Raw genomic sequence first — 20,829 nt, forward strand, 5'->3', positions numbered from 1 at the left:
GGCAGGGGAGGGCGGTGCATGCTACATACTAAGGTCACCTGGAAAAAACATAACAATCAAGGGAGGGCCACTGACTGTGATCCCGCAAGGGGGATGCCGACCCAGGGTCCACGAATGAGCCACCTACTGAACCCCGCAAAAAAACAAGGGGGGTCACACTCCGAGCCCCTCCAGAGGCCTGCACAATAGGAAATAGCCCCCTAAAAAAGGGGCCATCCGCCGTGATGTAGACGCGCAGGCAGGTTATCCTAATGGTCCTGCAGCGCTAAAAGGGATAGGTGCCCTCCACAATAATGGCAACATGGTTGCCATAAAAAATGAAATCGCCCCCACAGCACCACCCCTTCCAAACTGGCTCATGACCTTCTAGGGCACAAGCCGCAGCCTCAATTTGTGTGGAGGCCCAGCCACAAGTGCACTCATCCCAGCCAGGCTCACTGGGGTCGCCCCCCCCAACGGAGGCCGATTCAGCCTCATGGGCTAGTAGGCCGCAAGACGTGGACTTAATTTGTTGATGCCCAGCCATCTGGGCGCGAACCTCAGAGGAGTCGACCACCCAGGGGCAGCGGAGGGAAGGGCGGATGCCCAAACGGAGGGTAGTGGCTTCAGCCACCCTCACTTAGGCTGCCTCATATAGCTCCCGACCAGTAGCCTAAATTTTGGGCCTAGATCCGGCCACGTTAGGCGCGGATACCAAACCATCCTCTCTCTCAGCCCAGCAACTGCGGCAGGGAGCCCAGAGGACATCCCTGCCCTAGTCACCAACCCCCATGGTAGCAGGGGAACCCTGCTCAACCCGCTGTTTTGCACCAGGAAAAACCCGATCAGCAGCAACTCCAACAAGCTTCCCTTAAGAGCATGTGGCCAAAGCCAGCTCATAACCTCACCCAGGGAGGGGTGGGGGGTCCTGAAGACCTACAGTGACCCCCAAATTTTTAGAGGGAGGGGGGAGCTCGGGAGTCCCACTGTCCCAAGTAGGGGCCCACGTCCACCCCAAAAACACTCCAGGGGTAGAGAAGGGACAGCTACTTACCATATCAGGAACAGGGTGGGCACAACTCCTGACAGAACCCCGCTCCATCGGGATGTGGGTGGCTGTCGGCCAGGAGGAACGCTGCTACTCAGGCCGAGGCCAGGTTGTATGCGCCCTCGCGAGACCTTTAACTCGCAGGCCAGCATCTGTCCAGCGGGGTGATGTCGAGGTCGACCTAGCACGAAGCTGAGGCCTGCGCACGCTCGCTGGCCAGACTGGGGTGACCCTCCTGGATCTAGATTATCAAGTCCATCGCCCAGTCTGGAAGTTGATAGTAGTAGATTCTCTCACAGGAATAAAATAACAGATAGGAAAAAATCTATTTAAAGGGGGGAAAAAAATTGCCAGGACCAGAGATCCCAACAAGGAACTAGGTTCTTACTCCTGACTTGGAGCACCCACCCCTCTGAGGAGTTGGCTTTCTGCTGACACTGCTTGTAACAAAAATGAGTGCCTATAGTTGAGTGTTGGCGTACCCCTGGGGTTGCCCATAGGTGTAGTCAAGCTTTTTCCTGCCTAGTGTCCTACTCCTGTAGGGGGCAGTATAACCCAATGGTTACGAATCGGGAGCTGTGTCCATCAATGAACGAAAGAGAAATGATATGTAAGCATACATATAACAGATTTTTTTTAAAACCTTAACACGCTTTCACTTCTAATTTTTAAACATTTAAAACAGGGCTTGACAAAGTTGCTCTGAATCTAGGCGCCAGCTTAAAATTTTTTTTTTTTTTTTTTTTTTTTTATACCAATTGCCTACTGGTTACTTTCACCCCTTTCCTGGCCAGGCCAATTTTCAGCTTTCAGAGCTGTCACACTTTAAATGACAGTTACTCAATCATGCACCTCTGTGTGAAAAAAAATTATAATTTTATTTGGGTACAAATAGTGCTTTCTTTTGGTGGTATTTATTCACCACTAGGTTTTTTTCTTTTGTTAAATACATGAAAAAAAAGACCGAAAAGTTTTGAAAAGCTGCACTTACGGGCCCTAATGAGGCTGCATTGATGAGGCAGCACTGATGAAGCTGCACTGACAAGGCAGCCCGGGAGCCTGCTATCCCTGGACAGTCCGGAGCTGGTGAGGCCAGCTACCAGTGCAGCCTCTCATGTTCGGCTCTCTGTGTCCCTATGGCAGTGTTGAATCTAGCCTCCCATTCCGGGCTACTGGAGCTGCTCCTACAGTGGCTCTGAGTCAGGTCTGGGCAGCCCGGGAGCCTGCTAACCTCTGGACAGTGTGATCAGCTATCAGTGCAGCCTCATCAGTGCCCATTAGTGCAGCCCCCATCAGTGCAGTGCCCATCAATACAGCCTCATGAGTGTCCACCAGTGCAACCTCCTTTGGCTGCACCAGCTCTGGACTGTCCAGGGGGTACAGGGCTGCCCATACCTGTCTCAGAGCCACTGCAGGAGGAGCCCCGGAGCAGGAGACTAGAGTCCACAACGCCATGGTGACACCAAAAGCTGCACGAGACACTTCCTGCTGGGGGCTCCGCTCCTCCCCTGACCCGCCCATCCTACTTCCCTACAGTCCTGGATCTCCCTTGACCCGCTTTTCACAGCTCCACTTCTCTCCTCCTTTAACCTGCTGCCCCGTTCCCACACCTGCCTCATACACATACCAGGCATAGTGAGACCTGCCTGCTGGCCGCTCGGCGGTCCCAAGAGTGTCCGGGACGCCAGTGCAGTGACTTCTGTTGGGCCCGGCGGCCCCCGTGCTATGCCACTGAGGCTGACAAATGCCCAGGTGCCAGGACGCCTTTTCTAGTTGCAATGGCGACCTGGGGGATTTGTCGAGCCCTGATTTAAAAGACTAAAGTTAATTTTTTCTCAATAAATGCTACGTTCACTGCCATCATCTAATTTGTGCATGCATATTTATTTTTATTATAATACAACCACTTCAGCAGCAGTAATTCCAGGTATTGTTTAATAAAACAAAATTACATTTTTCACTTTTTTAATAATTTTTTATTGACGTTTTTACAAGAACAACACATGACTCATGCAAATATGCGAGGAAGACCAGTCTGCTGAAAAATTCTAAAATAGCAATCATTAAATTTGACAAAATGACATTTTCGAAGTAAGCTACACTGCCCACTCTCCTTTGTAAAGTAGGCGTAATATAGATTATTTATCTGTAGAAAAGCGCCTAATCCCACCCATTCTGTTTTGCTGCATCATTTAGGAAATGGTTTAGATCAGGGCTTTTTTTCTCAGAGAAAATGTGCAGGAACTCACCCCCCCCTCCTAGGTCACGCCCCTACCGCCCCATAGGACCGCCCCTAGGACCGCCCCCTTTAGAGTCCCCATAGATCCCCCTTTAGAGCAGGCAAGGATCTCCATAGATCTCCCTTTAGAGCAGGGTCCCCCATAGATACCCTTTAGAGCAGGCCAGTGTGCCTATTGATCCCACTTTAGAGCAGGGTTCCCATATATCCCCCGTTAGAGCAGGCCAGGGTCCCTATCGATCCCGCTTAAGAGCAGGGTCCCCATATATCCCCCTTTAGAGCAGGATCCCCATAAATCTCCCTTTAGAGCAGGCCAGGGTCCACATAGATCCCCCTTTAGAGCAGGGTCCCCATTAATCCCCCTTTAGAGCAGGGTCTGCATAAATCCCCCTTTAGAGCAGGGTTCCCCATAGATCCCCTTTAGAGCAGGCCAGTGTCCCCATAGATCCCTCTTTAGAGCAGGGTCCCCATAGATCCTCATTTAGAGAAGGGTCCCCATAGAATCTAAGGGGACCCTTCTCTAAAAGGGGATCTATGGGGACCCTTCTCTAAAGGGGGATCTATGGGGACCGTCTCTAAAAAGGGATCCATGGGGACCCAGCTCTAAAGGGGGATCTATGGGGACCCTGGGCCTGAACTAAAGGGGATCTAGGGAAACTGAGTGCTAAAGGGGGATCTATGGGGACCCTGCTCTAAAGGGGGATCTATGGCATAGATTCCCTTTTAGAGCAGGGTCACCATAGATCCCCCTTTTAAAGCAGTCCAGCATCCCCAAAGATCCCCCTTTACTAGAGCAGGTCCCCCCATAGATCCCCCTTCAAAGCAGGCAACATAGGGTCCTACATAGATCCCCCTTTAGAGCAGGCCACATAGGGTCCTCCATAGATCCCCCCTTTAGAGCAGGCCACATAGAGTCCTCCATAGATCCCCCTTTAGAGCAGACAAGGCAAGGTCACTCATAGATCTCCTTTAATTATCTGATTTTAAATGCTGGACTCGCTGTTTATAGGAGGACACATACAGTGCAAAACTAATGAAGAGTTGACTTACTCACATCTCTCACTCTCTCATGGGGCCCGGGCGGCCTGGAGCATGCTGTGCACTGCTGCTGAGACTGGCGGCGGGCATGGCAAGCACGGGCAGCAGGTTGGAGGAGGATTACTTTCAGCCGCGCAGCCCAGGCAGGCATGCCTTCTTGTTCTGGGCGGCGCTGGTGGCTGGACACCATCCACCACGATCTTTCCTGCAGCCTGTGACTCACTGGAGACCGAGTAGAAGAGCGGAAAAATTCTTCTGAGAGGCGGGGGGTGGAGTACAGATCACTCCGCGGCTCAGTCTTCCTCTCTCACAAGCTTCTGCAGACACTTGATCCCTCAGCAGCGGGATAGCAGCGCTTCAGTGCTTTTCTTATAACTTGTCATTGACAAGACAAGAGCAGCAGGGCGGATACAAAAAAATAGGTTTCGGAACTGCGTTCCGGTGCGTTCCGGCAGAAAAAAAGCCCTGGTTTAGATACAAATAGCCAAAATATTGGCAAATAGTAATAAAGCCCTTTGAAGCCAGGAAGGCTTCTTTCCCTTTTTTATGCTTGGCATGTATGTAAATTAAGAAGCTATATAATATGATTGACACAATGATTATTTATTATTGACTTTATATAGCACCAGCAAATTACACAGCACTTTACAGGGTATGTAAAACCATTCAAAGTGGTTGATGTAACTTCTAACAATCCATTTCTCTTATTTTCTCCTATTTGGTGTGTTAGGATAAAACACTTTATATTTATCTGTTTGACAAGTCAAAAAAAAAATATTTATAAAGCCAGAAAACTTGTGAGCTGATAAGTTCCTGTACTGTCTGCCTGTAGACTGTTATCAGTTAACTTTTTAACTTGTTATGTTATGAAGAAAGGAGGGAGGTGTTGCGTAGCCCTAACACACTCCCTTTCCTAGGGGGACAATGCTGCTTGGTATGGTTGTCGCCTTAGGACAGAAAGTGTATTAATAGCAGAATTATCAGGTTAAAATAAAGGGGCGGGGAAGCAAAATTAATGCAGCCACCACATCTAAGCACTCTTAAGGTGCAATTATTTCAATCTTGGTTCTTGGCTTTAAGAAAATGGCAGCATTTATAAATTTACTGTTGGCATACGGAAGACTTCAAGCAGTGCTGGAATAAGAGGTTCAGTCACATGGGATCTACAGTAGATAGCTGTTGGTTTTGTAATGTTAGTTTACCCACGGGTTCATTTTCAGAATGTTAAAGGATCAGTCCACCCTAAATTAGTGTTTGGGTGATGTTTGAAAGTGTCAGGATCTCCTTGTTTGGATATGAAGGATGCAACAAGAGAAGTTGGAGTAAAGAAACCTGAATGGAATCATGGAAAACCCTTATGTTGACAGGTACAGTGTTGGGAACTATAATTTCTTTGGAGCAGCCTTTTTCAACCAGTGTGCCCAGGCACCCTGGGGTGCCTTGAGGTTTCTTCAGGGGTGCCTTGGCAAAATGGCTAAAAATTGCCCAAAAGTTGTTTTCAACAAAGGTTTTCATTGTGCACAATTACAACCTTCTAACTGCCGGCGTCCTAACAACCATTGGCATAATCAGTTGATAAGGAGGATGTCAGGTGCCTGCATAGCATCCTTGTTTGACCCTCCCCTGCCCCTCACATTAGCTGAATGATAGAGAAAAACTGAGGGAGATAAGAAACATTGGAATACTAGTCAGTACCAGTTTACAAAAGTGTATTTGCTTTGGAAGAATAAATCATCGCTAACGTTGGGTGTCCTACTTGGACTTGTGGATGTTGCTGCATTATGAATATGACTAATAAATTAATATGAATAACTATTTGAATAGTTTTTACATTTTAGAATGGGGCCCCTTGAGACTGTCCATAATTTTTAAAGGGTGCCTTGACTAAAAAAAGGTTGAGAAACACTGCTTTGGAGTGCCCTAGCCAACTAGGCTCCATCTGTAGTTTTAGAATTCACTTTGGATGGACTGACTCTTTAAAGATAATCTGTCACTTTACCAGTTCACGACAAAGTGACCGTGTCTGCTTATAGCTCACACACCTTCACTGCCCCCTGCTGTATGAGCTCTCATTGTTTTGCCAGAGCTGGGCTTCCAGGTACAGTAAACCCCCCTCCATTGCGGGGGTTACGTTCCGGACCCAGCCGCGAAAAGTGAAATTCCGCGAAATAGAAAAACCCTATTAAAATGCATGGTAGGCATGTTTATTTTACTTTCACTGTAAGTGTAGAAGCATTTTAAGGTCTTTAAACACACTTTTAAAACAATAGAAACTCATTTAAACACATAAAAGATACTAAGAGACATAGCAAGAGCTATGGAAAACACAAAAATATTTCATTTTTAATGATTTACATAGTAAAATAACATTACAAAAAAAAACGCGAATTACCGGGACCACAAAAACTGAACCGCGATGGAGCGGGGGATTACTGTATATGAGCTTGTGACCTCCCCCCATGACCTAATATGTCCAATTGCAAGGCCAAACACTCTCCCTTGGAGGATGGGGCAAGTGAGGTCATTCACCCAGGTAAGCTCTGACAGTGTATCTTACTCAGGACACCTGTACTAGGAAGGCAACAAGGGAGTGTTGATAGGCAAGTATGGCTTCTTGGGGTGGCGGACCATTACCCCTAAGAAAAAATGCATTCAGTTTTTCTGTCGGTATTGCTAGAAATATATTTTCCTCACTCTTCTATTTTGTTTTTTTCTTTCTGTGCTATACTTGACGTCTAGAAGTACAACAAGTAAAGGATTGCCCCTTTCTAAGAGCTCTCATCAGTGTCCTGAATCTCAGACAACTTCTGCTGGAGAAATTTGTGGCATTGAACAGACTGATTCTGAAGATAAAAAAAGTTGTGAGGTAATATTTAGTGCAAATCTTCTGCATTACACTTGTAATAAGCATAATGGTAATGACTTTGTGTTTTACATTGACATTTGGAAAAATATGTTGTATTACATCTAGATTTTTACTTCACCCAATACTGAGTGGAAAAATTTAAAGTTCTGTGCAAACTATTGACGCTATATAAATACTATATATTCTCATTGTTGTTATTAGGCTTGTAGCAAGTAATTAATTTCTTTGGGCTTACCTTGTAAATTTTTGTGTTCATAATGGCTTGGATACAGAAGTATCTTGTCACAGGTCTCTGCATTGTCACATCAGAACCAAAAGAGAAGGAGATACAAGAAAGTAATGAACAGGAATGCTGTCTCAGGAAAACATATTCGCTAAATATTCCTAAAAAGGTAGTTCTGCTTTAAGTCCTACCCTCCCCCAACATGTCTTTAGTTGGAGGAGGGAGTGGGTACCTAGTTTCTCCTAGATGATCTGAGCGGAAGTTCTCCTCACCCCCCCCCCCCCCCACCCCCTAAGTCTTCTGGGACATGTCATAGGTTCCCGAAGATTCACAAAGTGCAGCGCAGCTCGGGCATGCGCACTGGTCAGCTGGCTGTGAACCCGAGTGCAGCATAGCCGGCTGCCCACAGTTAGGATACCAGTGCCGGGAACCCGAAGGCTAGTGAAGAATTAGTCTGGGTGAGGACAGCGCTGGATCCGTGGACAGGTAGGTGTCCTTTTTATTAAGTCAGCAGCTACAGTATTTGAAGATGCTGACTTTTTTTTCATTTATTTATTTATTTTTTTAATGTGATGGCTGTTTGTTTTTTTTTTTTTTTTTTTTTTTAGGCCAAGAACATTTTCAGCAAGTATAGATAACAATCTTTTTCTTAATCATACATTGCAAGTCGATACATATTTATGATTACATGGGCTATACTGCCGCCTTCAGGTGAATGGCCAAAAAAGCTAGGTATCCCCACCAGGCATGTGACACCGTACTGCGCTGTTTACAGTATGTAAAAAAAAATCTTTGAATTGTTAAAAAAATATATAAATAATAATGATAAAATTTTTTTTTTAATAATGTCACCAGTCAGTGTCTCTGAACACCACTAACCCAGTCATATGATGACGCTGTACTGCTCTGGTAACAGTATGTTAAAAAAAAAAAAATGTGAAAAAAAACCCCAAATTTTATTACATTTTTCCAAAAATACGTGACAAAAAATTACATTTTAAAAAACTTACCATGCCTCTTACTAGATACCTTGGACTGTCTACTTTCTAAAAAGGGGTCACTTGGGGGGGGGGGGGGGGGGTATTTGCACTGTCCTTGCATTTTATGAGCTCAAGAAATTAGATTTAGGTTCAGTATATCAGGACTGATCGATTTTAAAAAATATATTGTGTGTGTGTGTGTGTGTATATATCTATATATAAAAAAATTGGAGATGCAATCTCAATAATTGTAAGTTTCTTTCTTTACTTCATATCTTCATGCATTTACAGGCAGGTATGCATTTGCAAACAAGCGACTGCACAGTTTCGGACATGCATATGTCCTTCATCATGCTGCATGTATAATGTTTTAGGTTGCCTTTATCTTCCCTCTCACGACGAGTGTAGGCATAAACACAGGTGTATCCCCTTACCACTACTTCTGTGAATACCTGAATTAACCCATCCTTATCTAATCTGCTTCCACAAAGACACAGTATCTAGAGATTTATGTGTTCATATACCACAATCTCACTTCATCTCTTATTCTAATTAAATCAAAAGCATAATAGAACTACCTTCCATCCTATTATATATACACTAAATATCAATTGTAATCAGGAACTCCTAACAAATATAAACATATAAAAATGCAAAGTATCACACAACTTCCTAGGAAAGTCCTTTTTATCAGTATTTCTTATTTGGTGTTCAGAATGTATGAGCATATCTCTTTTTATTCTATTTGTGAGATATTTAAATAAATAAAAAAAAAAATATATATAATATATACATACATACACAAATACATTTTTAAAAAGCATTGCATCACATGGTAGCGCTATATTGATGATGTGTTTGTGATATGGCGGGGCAACATGGGAACCCTTCATATATTCAATGAGATGCTCAATTCATTTAGCACCGACATAAAATTTACTATGTGTGTCAGTGGTAAATCTGTAGTTTTTAGACACTATGATTTACATTGACAATGGGAGAGTGGAATCTGACATCTATAGGAATCCATTATTATTTTTTGACAGTTTCCATCCTTTGCATGTGTTTAGGTCGATATGGAATCAATTAGAGTAGAAAGAATTGGGAGCAGTGAGAACAGAAAGCAACAAAGAATAGAGGAAATGTGTCAAAGATTTCAAAATCACGGTAATCTAATAAATATGGAGCAGCAGTAGTTGGGAAGACTGAAACATATGGTGAGAACTCCAAAAAGAAATAAAAAAATTGAATATGAAACGTCTACCTTTCTCCATGCAGTACCATAGCTATAGTGAGAAAATATTTAAAATGATTAAAACACGTTGGGGTCTCCTGCAACGTGCATACCCTGAGATATATTACTTCCAACAAATACAATTAAAAGCATATAAAAGAAATAGAACAATAAGAGAGATGCTTTTACATTCTGAACACCAAATAACAGGAAATACAGATAAAAGGACTTTCCTAGAAAGTAGGAGAAACGGATCGTATCCGTGTCTCAGCTGTGTGAAATGCGGATTAATGAGAAAAGGTGATAGCTTTGTACACTCCAGTAGTGGAAAGAAACACGGAATCCGGGGTTTCCACACATGCCAGACATCGTATGTAATTTACATCCTGATCTGTCCGTGTGGATTAATTAAGTTGGAAGGACAACCCAAAAAATGAAGGACCGTATGTCACAACATCGGTCATCAATTAGGAAAGATCAACCAGTTTTACCGGTTCCAAAACACTGCATGCAATATGGCCATAAAGATACAGATCTACAATTTATGATCTTAGAAGAGATAAAGAAAGACAAAAGGGGAGGAGACGGAATCCTTAAACTTAGGCAGAGAGAAGTATGGTGGATAAAACAATTAAATTCTTTCATTTTTTTTGTAGAAAAGGAAGAATCAAAGAAATGTCCTAAAATGCAGTGCTTTTCCAAATCGATATGGATTGTGATGCTGAGCAGTTAAAGGTTTATGCTATGCAAACCCATGTAAATCTATATAAATCTGTGATACTTTGTATTTTTATATGTTTATATTTGTCACAATTTCCTTACTACAATTGCTATTTTGTGTGTGTATATATGTATATATATATATATATATATATATATATATATATATATATATATATAGTGTATGTATATATCTCTAGATACTGTGTCTTTGTGGAAGCAGATTAGAAAAGGATGGGTTTTTGTTGGCCAACACCAGAACGGCCGATTGTTCCTCAGTCAGTACAGAATTCGGCCGACAAACAGCAGATGAGCAAGACTGGGCATGCTCAGAGAAGAAAAAACACACGGAAAGTTAACCATCACATGATATCACTTCTACAGTCGGCTGTTGTTGGCCGACAAAATTTGTGTGCAGTCTTTAGCACTTTTCAACTGACAGGACAGCACCGGACAAAAGACGGCCGATCGTTCGGCCGACATTCGGTACGTGTGTACGGGGCTTTATTCTCTCAAATATTGTTCACAAATCTGGCTAAATCGGTGTTATGCCCCTTTCACACATGCGGACCGTTCAGATCCGCCTGTCAGTTTTTTAGGCGGATCTGAACGGATGCATCTCTATGGGGCAGCAGATGTCAGCGGAGACATGTCCGCTGACATCCGATCCTGTCCGTCAAATCCGGACGGATGGAAACCCTATTTTCCATCCGTCTGGCGGATCGGATGAGAACGGACAGGCGGTCCATTTTCATCCGATCTCCCCATAGAGGACAGCGGGGACAATGACAGCTGCCATCCGCCTTCTCAGCGGGGGATCGGCGGATCGATCCCCCGCTGAGAAAAACCTGTCTGCCGAAAAAAAGTCTGCCGATGGAGCGGACTGTGTGAATGGGGCCTTAGTGAGCATTTGTCCTTTGCCGAGATAATCCATTCACCTCACAGGTGTGGCATATCAAGATGCGAAATTGACAGCATGATTATTGCACAGGTGTGCCCTAGGCTGACAATAAAGGCCACTCTAAAATGTGCAGTTTTACTGTATTGGGGGGGCCCGAGGGGGGGGGGGGGCCCGAAAACCAGTCAGTATCTGGTGTGACCACCATTTGCCTCTAGCAGTGCAACACATCTCCTTCGCATATAGATCAGGTTGTTGATTGCGGCCTTTGGAATGTTGGTCCACCCCTCTTCAATGGCTCCAGAGCATCCCAAACCTCAATGGATGACCTCTCCGGTGAGTATGCTTGCTTTGCAGGAACTGGGATGTTTTCAGCTTTCAGGAATTGTGTACATATCCTTGCAACATGGGGCCGTGCATTATCATGCTGCAACGTGAGGTGATGGTGGATGAATGGCACAACAACGGACCCCAGGATCTTGTCACTGTATCTCTGTGCATTCTAAATGCCATCAATAAAATGCACCCTTGTACATTGTCCATAACATAGGGCTGCCCATACCATAACCCCACCGCCACCATGGGCGACTTGATCCAAAATGTTGACATCAGCAAACCGCTCACCCACACAACCCCATACACGCTGTCTACCATCTGTCCTGTACAGTGAAAACCGGGATTCATCCATGAAGAGAACACCTCTCCAAAGTGCCAGACATGATCGAATGTGAGCATTTGCCCACTCAAGTCTGTTACGATAAGGAACTGCAGTCAGGTCGAGACCCTGATGAGGACGACGAGCATGCAGATGAGCTTCCCGAGATGGTTTCTGACAGTTTGTGCAGAAATTCTTTGGTTATGCAAACTGATTGTTGCAGCAGCTGTCCGGGTGGCTGGTCTCAGATTATCTTGGAGGTGAAGATGCTGGATGTGGAGGTCCTGGGCTGGTGTGGTTAGACGTGGTTTGCAGTTGTGAGGCCGGTTGGATGTACTGCCAAATTCTCTGAAACGGCATTGGAGACAGCTTATGGTAGAGAAATGAACATTCCATTCACGGGCAACAGCTCTGGTGGATATTCCTGCAGTCAGTATGCCAATTGCACGCTCCCTCAAAACTTGCAACATCTGTGGCATTGTGCTGTGTGATAAAACTGCACATTTTAGCGTGGCCTTTTATTGTGGCCAACCTAAGGCACACCTGTGCAATAATCATGCTGTCTAATCAGCATGTTGATATGCCACACCTGTGAGGTGGAGAGAGAGAGAGAGACTTGAGACTCTTTGTAGAACCACTTTTTTGCTGCATGTCTTTTTGGGTATGTCTCTACGAGCTTTGCACATGTAGAGAGTGAAATTTTTGTCCATTGTAAAATAGCTCAAGCTCTGTCACATTGGATGGAGAGCGTTTGTGAACAGCAATTTTCAAGTCTTGCCACAGATTCTCAATTGGATTGAAGTCTGGACTTTGACTGGGCCATTCTCACACATGAATACACTTTCATCTAAATGATTCCATTGTAGCTCTGGCTGTTTTTAGGGTCGTTGTTCTGCTGGAAGGTGAACCTCCACCCCCCACAAGTCTTTTGCAGACTCGAACAGGTTTTCTTCTAGGATTCCCCTGTATTTGGCCCCATTCATCTTCCCATCAACTCTGACCACTTTCCCTGTCCCTGCTGAAGAAAAGCATCCCCACAACATGACACTGCCACCACTATGTTTTACGGTGCGGATGGTGTGTTCAGGGTGATGTGCAGTGTTCGTTTTGTTCCACACATAGCATTTTGGTCTCATCAGATCAGAGCACCCTTTTCCATGTGTTTGCTGTGTCCCCCACATAGCTTCTCCTAAACTGCAAACAGGACTTTTTTTCAACAATGGCGTTCTTCTTGCCACTCTTCCATTAAGGCTAGATTTGTGGAGTGCACAACTAATAGTTCTGTCAGACAGATTCTCCCACCTGAGCTGTTGATCTCTGCAGCTCCTCCAGAGTTACCATGGGCCCCTTGGCTGCTTCTCTGATTAATGCTCTACTTGCCCGGCCTGTCCGTTTTAGGTGGGCAGCCATGTTTTGGTGGGTTTGCAGTTGTGCCATACTCTTTTTCCATCAGAACGGTCTGAACGGTCCGATCAGATCCGCCTGCCAGTTTTGCAGGCAGACCTGATCGGATGCCCCATGCATCCCTATGGGGCAGCGGATGTCAGTGGAGACATCTCCGCTGACACCCGCTGCCATCCGATCCGATCCTGTCCGTCAAATCCGGACGGATGGAAACCCTATTTTCCATCTGTCTGGAGCAGTGTTTCTCAACTCCGGTCCTCAGGGCACATTAACAGGCCAGGTTTGGAAAAAAAACTGAAATACATCACAGGTGATATCATTTGCCACTCAGTGATTGCAGTATTCTAGTCTGCATCTCCCCAAGGTAATACCTTAAATCTGGCCTGGTAGTGTGCCCTGAGGACCGGAGTTGAGAAACACTGGTCTGGAGGATCGGATCAGATGAGAACGGACAGGCGGTCCATTCTCATCTGATTTCCCCCATAGAGGAAAGCGGGAATCTGACACCTCCGTTTCCGCACACAGAGCTGAGACAGAGCTGTCATCCGTCTGTTCAGCGAGAATTGGCGGATCGATCCCCGCTGAGCAAAACTGAGTCCGTCGGCGGAACGGAAAGGTGTGAAAGGGGCCTTGGGGGTATCAGAGTAAAGGGGGCTGCATTCAAATGCACGTCACACTTGAGATATTTATTTGTAAAAAATGTTGAAAACCATTTATCATTTTCCTTCCACTTCACAAATATGTGCCACTTTGTGTTGGTCTATCACATAAAATACAATTTTATAATACCTAAAATATGTATGTGTGTATAAATATATATATATATATATATATATATATAATCATATAATCTATCATAATTTTGTAGAATCTATGACTTTAACATAAACTAAATCATATGTTTGATTTGGGCTAATTTTACCAAATGTAGAAGAATACATTTTGCCTAAATCTTTGAAGAATGATTAATTATTTGCAAAATTTTATAACCGAATTGAAGAAAATAGTGTTGTGGTGTTTTTTTTTGTTTTGTTTATCTAGCAAACCCAGTGGTGAATAAATAGCACCAAAAGAAAGCTCTATCCATCTCAAAAAATGTGTGACAGTGCGAAAAGCTAAAAAAATTGGCCTGGGCAGGAAGGGATGAAAGTGTCTGGTAATGAGGTAGTTAAGGACACCACTGATAAAATGTTAGAGGCCCTCTTCAAGATGTCCTTCTTCTCTCTGGTGGATGTCGCTCTGTAGGCTGGTCAGTAAGTGGAGCTGGGAATCTTCTTTGGTTTTGTTTGACATGCTTCTCCCATCCATGTGCTCCTTGCTTCAAAGGCCAATTAAAGGTGGGGGCATTTGCCATTTGTTTGTACTTTGGGTTTTGCTCTGTAGCCTGTAGAGGCAGTGGTGGAAATGTGTCAACCCTGAAAGTTTTGTCAAAACATATATGCTTAATTCCAGAGATTATGACCCAGGGGACTCTGCCATCTTGAAGATTTTCTGAGATAATCAGTTTCTCATTGGATGCCTTGGAGAAGACCCCAATCTGGTGTGGTGATGTCTCTGGCTCTAAGTGCCATCAAGGGACATGTTTTGGCCTTGCTTTTTCTGTTTGAGACCTATTGCATCTCAATTCTTGGTAAAAGATTTTATACTGAGTGTCACCCAAATTGCTGCACCTTAGAGACCTTGAAGGAGTTGTAAAGTCAGAAGGTTTTTTTATCTTCATGCATTCTATGCATGAAGATAAAAAGCCTTCTGTGTGAAGCAGCTTCCCTGGCACCCCCTAATACTTTAACCCCCTCTCTATCCAGCGATGTCCAGGACTCTTCCTCCTGATTGGCTGAGACACAGCCACGGCTGTCAATTAGGAGAGAGGGGGCGGGGCCGAACGGCAGCTCTGTGTCTGAATGGACACACAGAGCTGCAGCTCGTGTCGGGTGGCCACATAGCAAACTACTTGCTGTGGAGGCACTGGACAGGGGGGAGGGGCCAGGAGAGCTGAAGAGGGACCCAAGGAGGATCCAGACTGCTCTGTGCAAAACCAACTGCAGAGAGCAGGTAAGTATTACATGTTTGTTATTTACAAAAAAAATGGGACTATACAATCATTTTAATTTGGTCTACTCTGTCTTGCAGAATTCACCTTTTGAGCCTCCCTGAGAGATTCACTTGATGCTCCCTATGGGCAAGGTGGATGTTTTGGTTACAATTACTAGCAGGGTCCTGGAGTTGGCTGTGCTCTCCTGCAAGCCTTTCTTGGTTCTTCTCTAGGATCAGGTGTTGTTGAGGCCCCGCTTCTCTTTCTCACCTAAGGTGGTTTCTTTGTCCTCCTTGAATCAGAACATTGTTTTGCTGTTCTTTTATCATAATCCAAACTATCCTAGGGATGCTTCACTCCTTGGCTCTTGTTCAAGCTGGGAAAGAAATTGGCTGCACACCTCTGCTGGTTCAATAGATTTATTAAAATGTACAAAACTGCCACCAGGACAAGGACACAGACCATATTTTGAAGAAGCACCATGTCAGTGTGAAACGCGTCAACCTTTCCATGGTCTGTGTCCTTGTCCTGGTGGCAGTTCTATACACGTTTCAATAAATATATTGGACCGGCAGAGGTGTGCAGCCAATTTCTTTCCCGAGTTGTATACACGGATGCAAGCTGGGGCTAGCATCCTGTCCCACCTCTCCTTAGGATTACACCCCTCACCTGGAGCAGCAAATTGGCCTCTCTGTTTTCTTGTTGAAGCTGTTCAAACTTATTTGAAGTCTGCAGCTTTGTTTCAAGAGTCCCTGTTTGTTCCATCTGAGGGTCCTCGCAAGAGTCAGGCTGCCTTCCTATCCACTATTTCGAGGTGGATTCGTCGGCTTGTTTTTCTGGTCTGTGGCATCAAAGGCAAGGTTCCACCTTTCCTAGTCCAAGCCCATTTTACCAGGAATATCAGTGCTTCCTGGGCAAATCAACATCACACTCAAGTTGTAAGGCTGGTACCTGGTCTTCTCTTAATATGTTTACTAAAGACTGGTACACGCGTTCCGAATATCGGCCGGTTCAACAGAAACAAGCCAACATTCAGCCAGTGTGTATAACAGCCTGTCCGACAGAAGCCAGCCTAACGTCCGGCTCCTGTTGAAACCAGGGTTCGTACGGTCCTGGAAATCCTGGAAAAGTTATGGAATTTTTAGGTGACCCTTTCCAGGCCTGGGAAAGTAATGGAAACTTAGTAAACACCACTAGGTTTTGGAAAAGTCATGGAATTACTGTGGAGGAGCGGGGAGCGGATGCTTAATGATTTTTTGTTTAATTATTTTATTCCTTAATGATTTTATTGCCACATACTGTTTACATCGGTGCAAGCGTCCTTCCGGGTCCGCGGTATGCGCTTACGGTCACTGGCCAGTAGCAGCAGCCGAGGAGATGAACCAATCAGGCAGCGGGGAGGGCCGGCCGCGGTTTGCCTGGAGACTGTGACTGGCCAGCAGCAGCAACAGCCGGGAGATTACAAACCAATCAGGCAGCGGAAGCGTCACTGGAGGGCGGGCCAGCTGCATGAACGTGATGACGTGGAAGGGGGCGGTAACCATTGATTGGTTTGTAATCTCCCGGCTGTTGCTGCTGCTGCTGGCCAGTCACAGTCTCCAGGCAAACCGCGGCCGGCCCTCCTCGCTGCCTGATTGGTTCATCTCCTCGGCTGCTGCTGCTGGCCAGTGACTGACAGTAAGGGAAAATTGCGGACCCTGAAGGACACCTACCAGTCCTATACGCTGAATGTAAAATATATGTCAATAAAATTATTAAGCATCCAATCCACTGAGTGGCACCTTTCTGTTAACTCTTTTCTGCTTGTTTGTGGGACTGTAGGTTCGGCCTAAGAGTAGTAAGCGCCGCATTTTGTGCATTTAACTGTGCCATCCATATCACAGTGTCTAGCTGCACCTTCATGACTGCCTGAACTGCTTTATTCCGGCAAGCAGGAGCACCCATTTACTGTTCTTTCTCCAAGAGTAAGTGCCGCATTTGTGCATCAGATCTGTGCCATCCATACCAGTCCGCCTGCACCTCATGACTGTGGCTTCGGCCTAAAAGAGTAAGTGCTGCATATTGTGCATCTGACTGTCTGTGCCATCCATACCAGTCCGCCTGAACCTCCATCATGACTGCCTGAACTGATGCTTTATCCCCAAGCAGGAGCGGCCATTAATCTTTCTCCAGTTACAGTATATTGGTCAAATTACAACAGGGGTAACCGTTTCAGCTAAAGTTAGTGTGTTCACAGTGTTACAGCAATGCCAGGGAAATGCAGCTTTAAAAATGTATGGCTTCATGACGAAAAGTATGAGAGGTGGCTGGAGAAAGATCAGGACCCGGGATGTGCTAAATGTACAGTGTGTCGTAAAACATTTGACATTTCGAACATGGGAGAGGCAGCGCTGTCTAGCCACGCTAAAGGTGCAAAGCACCAGTCTGCAGCTGCGTGCTCGACCGCTTCCAATCCGATCGCTGGCTTTTTCACCCGTGCGCCTGAAGTGACACCGGCTCACAGCTGCGGCAGCGGTGCTTCCATCTCATCCACTGTATGCTGCGTGTGACATGGATTTTCTTCTTATTTAACATGTATACATAGACATTTCATGAAACATTAGGTCATGAATATTTACTTGAAGTCATGGAAAAGTCATGGAATTTTATTGGTGAAAATGTGTATGAACCCTGTGAACCGACGTGCCTTAAAAACCAGCAGCTGATTGGCAGCCCATCAGCTCTGGCAGCCAATGGCTGCGAGTGCTGACCAATTTGTTCTGGCGGGGGCAGTCCCCCTGTCAGAACACAATAGCTCAGCGGGGAGATCGCTGTACTAACATTGCATAGTTAGCACAGCAAGCTCCTCGCCCCACTGGGTTGAGAAAAAAAAAAAAAAAACTGCCTGTGTCCTTTTCACTATTTCTTTATTTCTTTATTTTGTAAACTACAAATAACACCAATCAACCATATAATGAAGATGAACAAACGCAGACATGTTTGACAGCCATGGCTGCCTCAGTAGATCTAATGGAGAAGGTAGCGTACACACTAAGGGACAGGAAGTGTCATTTACAGGATAACCAAGTGAAAATTAAAGGCTCAGTGACTTAACCAGTTCTGGACTGGAATGATTTGCCCCCTTAATGACCAGGCCATTTTTTTTGCGATTCGGCACAGCGTTACTTTAATGGAAAATTGCACGGTCCTGCAATGCTGTACCTAAATAAAATTGATGACCGCTCTGTGCAGAGATGGAGCTGTCGGATATCCGCTCTCCTCTATGGTGGAATTAGATGAGAACGGACATGTCCGTTCTCATCCGATCCCATCCGATCCGCTGGATGGATGGAAAATAGGGTTTCCATCCATCTGCATTTCACGGACAGGATCGGAATCGAATAGCAGCGGGTGTCAGCGGAGATGTCTCCACTGACATCCGCTGCCCCACAGGGATGCATGGAGGATCCGATCAGGCGGATCTGATCGGATCGTTTGTGTGAAAGGACCCTTAGGGCTCTTTCACATTGTCCGTCCGGACAGACTCCGTTTATCTCAGCGGGGGATCGATCCGCCGATCCCCGCTGAGCAGGAGGATGATAGCTGTGTCTCCGTCGGTCCGGATCCGATCCGCTGGACGGATGGGAAATAGGGTTTCCATCCGTCCAGATTTGACTAATCGGATGTCAGTGGACATGTCTCCGATGACATCCGATGCCCCACAGGGATGCATGGGGGGACCATTCAGATCCACCAAAAAAAAACGGACAGGCGGATCTGAATGGTCCGCCTGTGTGAAAGGGGCCTTAGTGAGCACTTCTCCTTTGCCGAGATAATCCATCCACCTCACAGGTGTGGCATATCAAGATGCTGATTAGACAGCATGATTATTGCACAGGTGTGCCTTAGGCTGGCCACAATAAAGGCCACTCTAAAATGTGCAGTTTTTTCACATAGCACAATGCCACAGATGCCGCAAGTTTTGAGGGAGCATGCAATTGGCATGCTGACTGCAGGAATGTCCATCAGAGCTGTTACCCGTAAATTGAATGTTCATTTCTCTACCATAAGCCGTCTCCAAAGGCGTTTTCAGAGAATTTGGCAGTACATCAACTGGCCTCACAACCGCAGACCACGTGTAACCACACCAGCCCAGGACATACACATCCAGCATCTTCACCTCCAAGATAATCTGAGACCAGCCACCTGGACAGCTGCTGCAAACAATCGATTTGCATAACCAAGGAATTTCTGCACAAACTGTCAAAAACCGTCTCAGGGAAGCTCATCTGCATGCTCGTCATCCTCATCGGGGTCTCCACCCGCCTGCAGTTCGTCGTCGTAATCGACTTGAGTGGGCAAATGCTCACATTCGATGGCGTCTAGCACTTTGGAGAGGCGTTCTCTTCATGGATGAATCATGGTTTTCCTAGATCTTTGAGTTCAGCTCATGAAATATGGGGACAAAAACAAGTGTTGCGTTTATAATTTTGTTCAGTATAAATGTGCTAATTGTCTGCACGTTCAGAGTCCAAGTGATGGACTCTGAACAAGTATGCAGTATGTAAAATCAGAAATTTTGATGTGCACTTTTATTGTAGTTCAGTGGCTCTGGTAGCATTTAAACCATAGAATCAGCAGTGACAACCATTTTTTGGAAGGAAGGGTCAGCAATGACATGTTTTTTTTTTTTTTTTTTTCATTTTTGTTATTAGCTGTCAAATTTAATTTCTACCTTCTGGCAATGTTTGGTTGTGTGGCATAGCCATAAAATAAATTGATTGTAGGAATGTTTCAAAGATGAAGTAAACAAGTGCATTAGTCATTGTGTTCCACTGGGCAAGCAGCATGAAAGAACGAAAATAAGCGGTTGTTAAAAATAAAAACCTGCAAGACAATGCCATAATGTGCTAGTATGCATTGCATACTAGCTCATATGAAATACTTACCTTGGAACGAAGCCCTCCCAGTGGCCCCCGGTCACCACTGAGAGGGCTGACATGTCCCCTGGCTTTTCTTGTTGGTTTGCGGGCTCCGGCGCTGTGAGTGGCCAGAGGCGGGATGACGTCACTCCCGCGCAAAATAAAATATTAGAAACACATTGCTACAGCAAGTAAAACAAACCCCCCCTCCCCCCCTATTTTTTAAAGAAATATCCTCAGTAAAAAGGTTGTGAAATAGTGATGGTGAAAAACTTGTAAATTCCAAAGTGATGTGACCAGGGAAGACTATAAATATAGGGAATCTGGATCTGGACATTGGCTGTCTCAAAGTCTTATGGTGGTAATACTATAGCCCATCCACAAATGGCAGTTTCCTGGTTTGAAACCTGAAGCAAGGATCCTCCCATCTGATATTTCTATATCCTTACTCACGTTTCTATATCCTTACTCACTATGTAAGTTGCCAATTGTTGTTTTTAATCTATTAAAGTGGTATTACTCCTACACTTAGAGGCGCTTCTTTCTCTTGTATCTGTAGAAGGGCACAAATGACAGGGAAAAGACAAATTTATTAACCACTTCCTGCAAAAC

General features: G+C 45.1%; 1 protein-coding gene across 1 annotated transcript in view; it reads left to right on the forward strand.

Annotated features, from left to right (window-relative positions):
- The window catches only part of MPHOSPH9 (M-phase phosphoprotein 9), a 217,289-nt gene that overhangs the window by 26,480 nt on the left and 169,980 nt on the right, over window positions 1-20,829 (forward strand). The window contains exon 3 of the mRNA XM_082258440.1: window positions 7,044-7,170. Coding sequence (XP_082114566.1) covers window positions 7,044-7,170 — 127 coding nt within the window. The remainder of the gene's footprint in view (window positions 1-7,043; window positions 7,171-20,829) is intronic.

The sequence above is a fragment of the Pelophylax lessonae genome (assembly GCF_965119305.1).
Source record: "Pelophylax lessonae genome assembly, chromosome: 1".
NCBI lineage: Eukaryota > Metazoa > Chordata > Amphibia > Anura > Ranidae > Pelophylax > Pelophylax lessonae.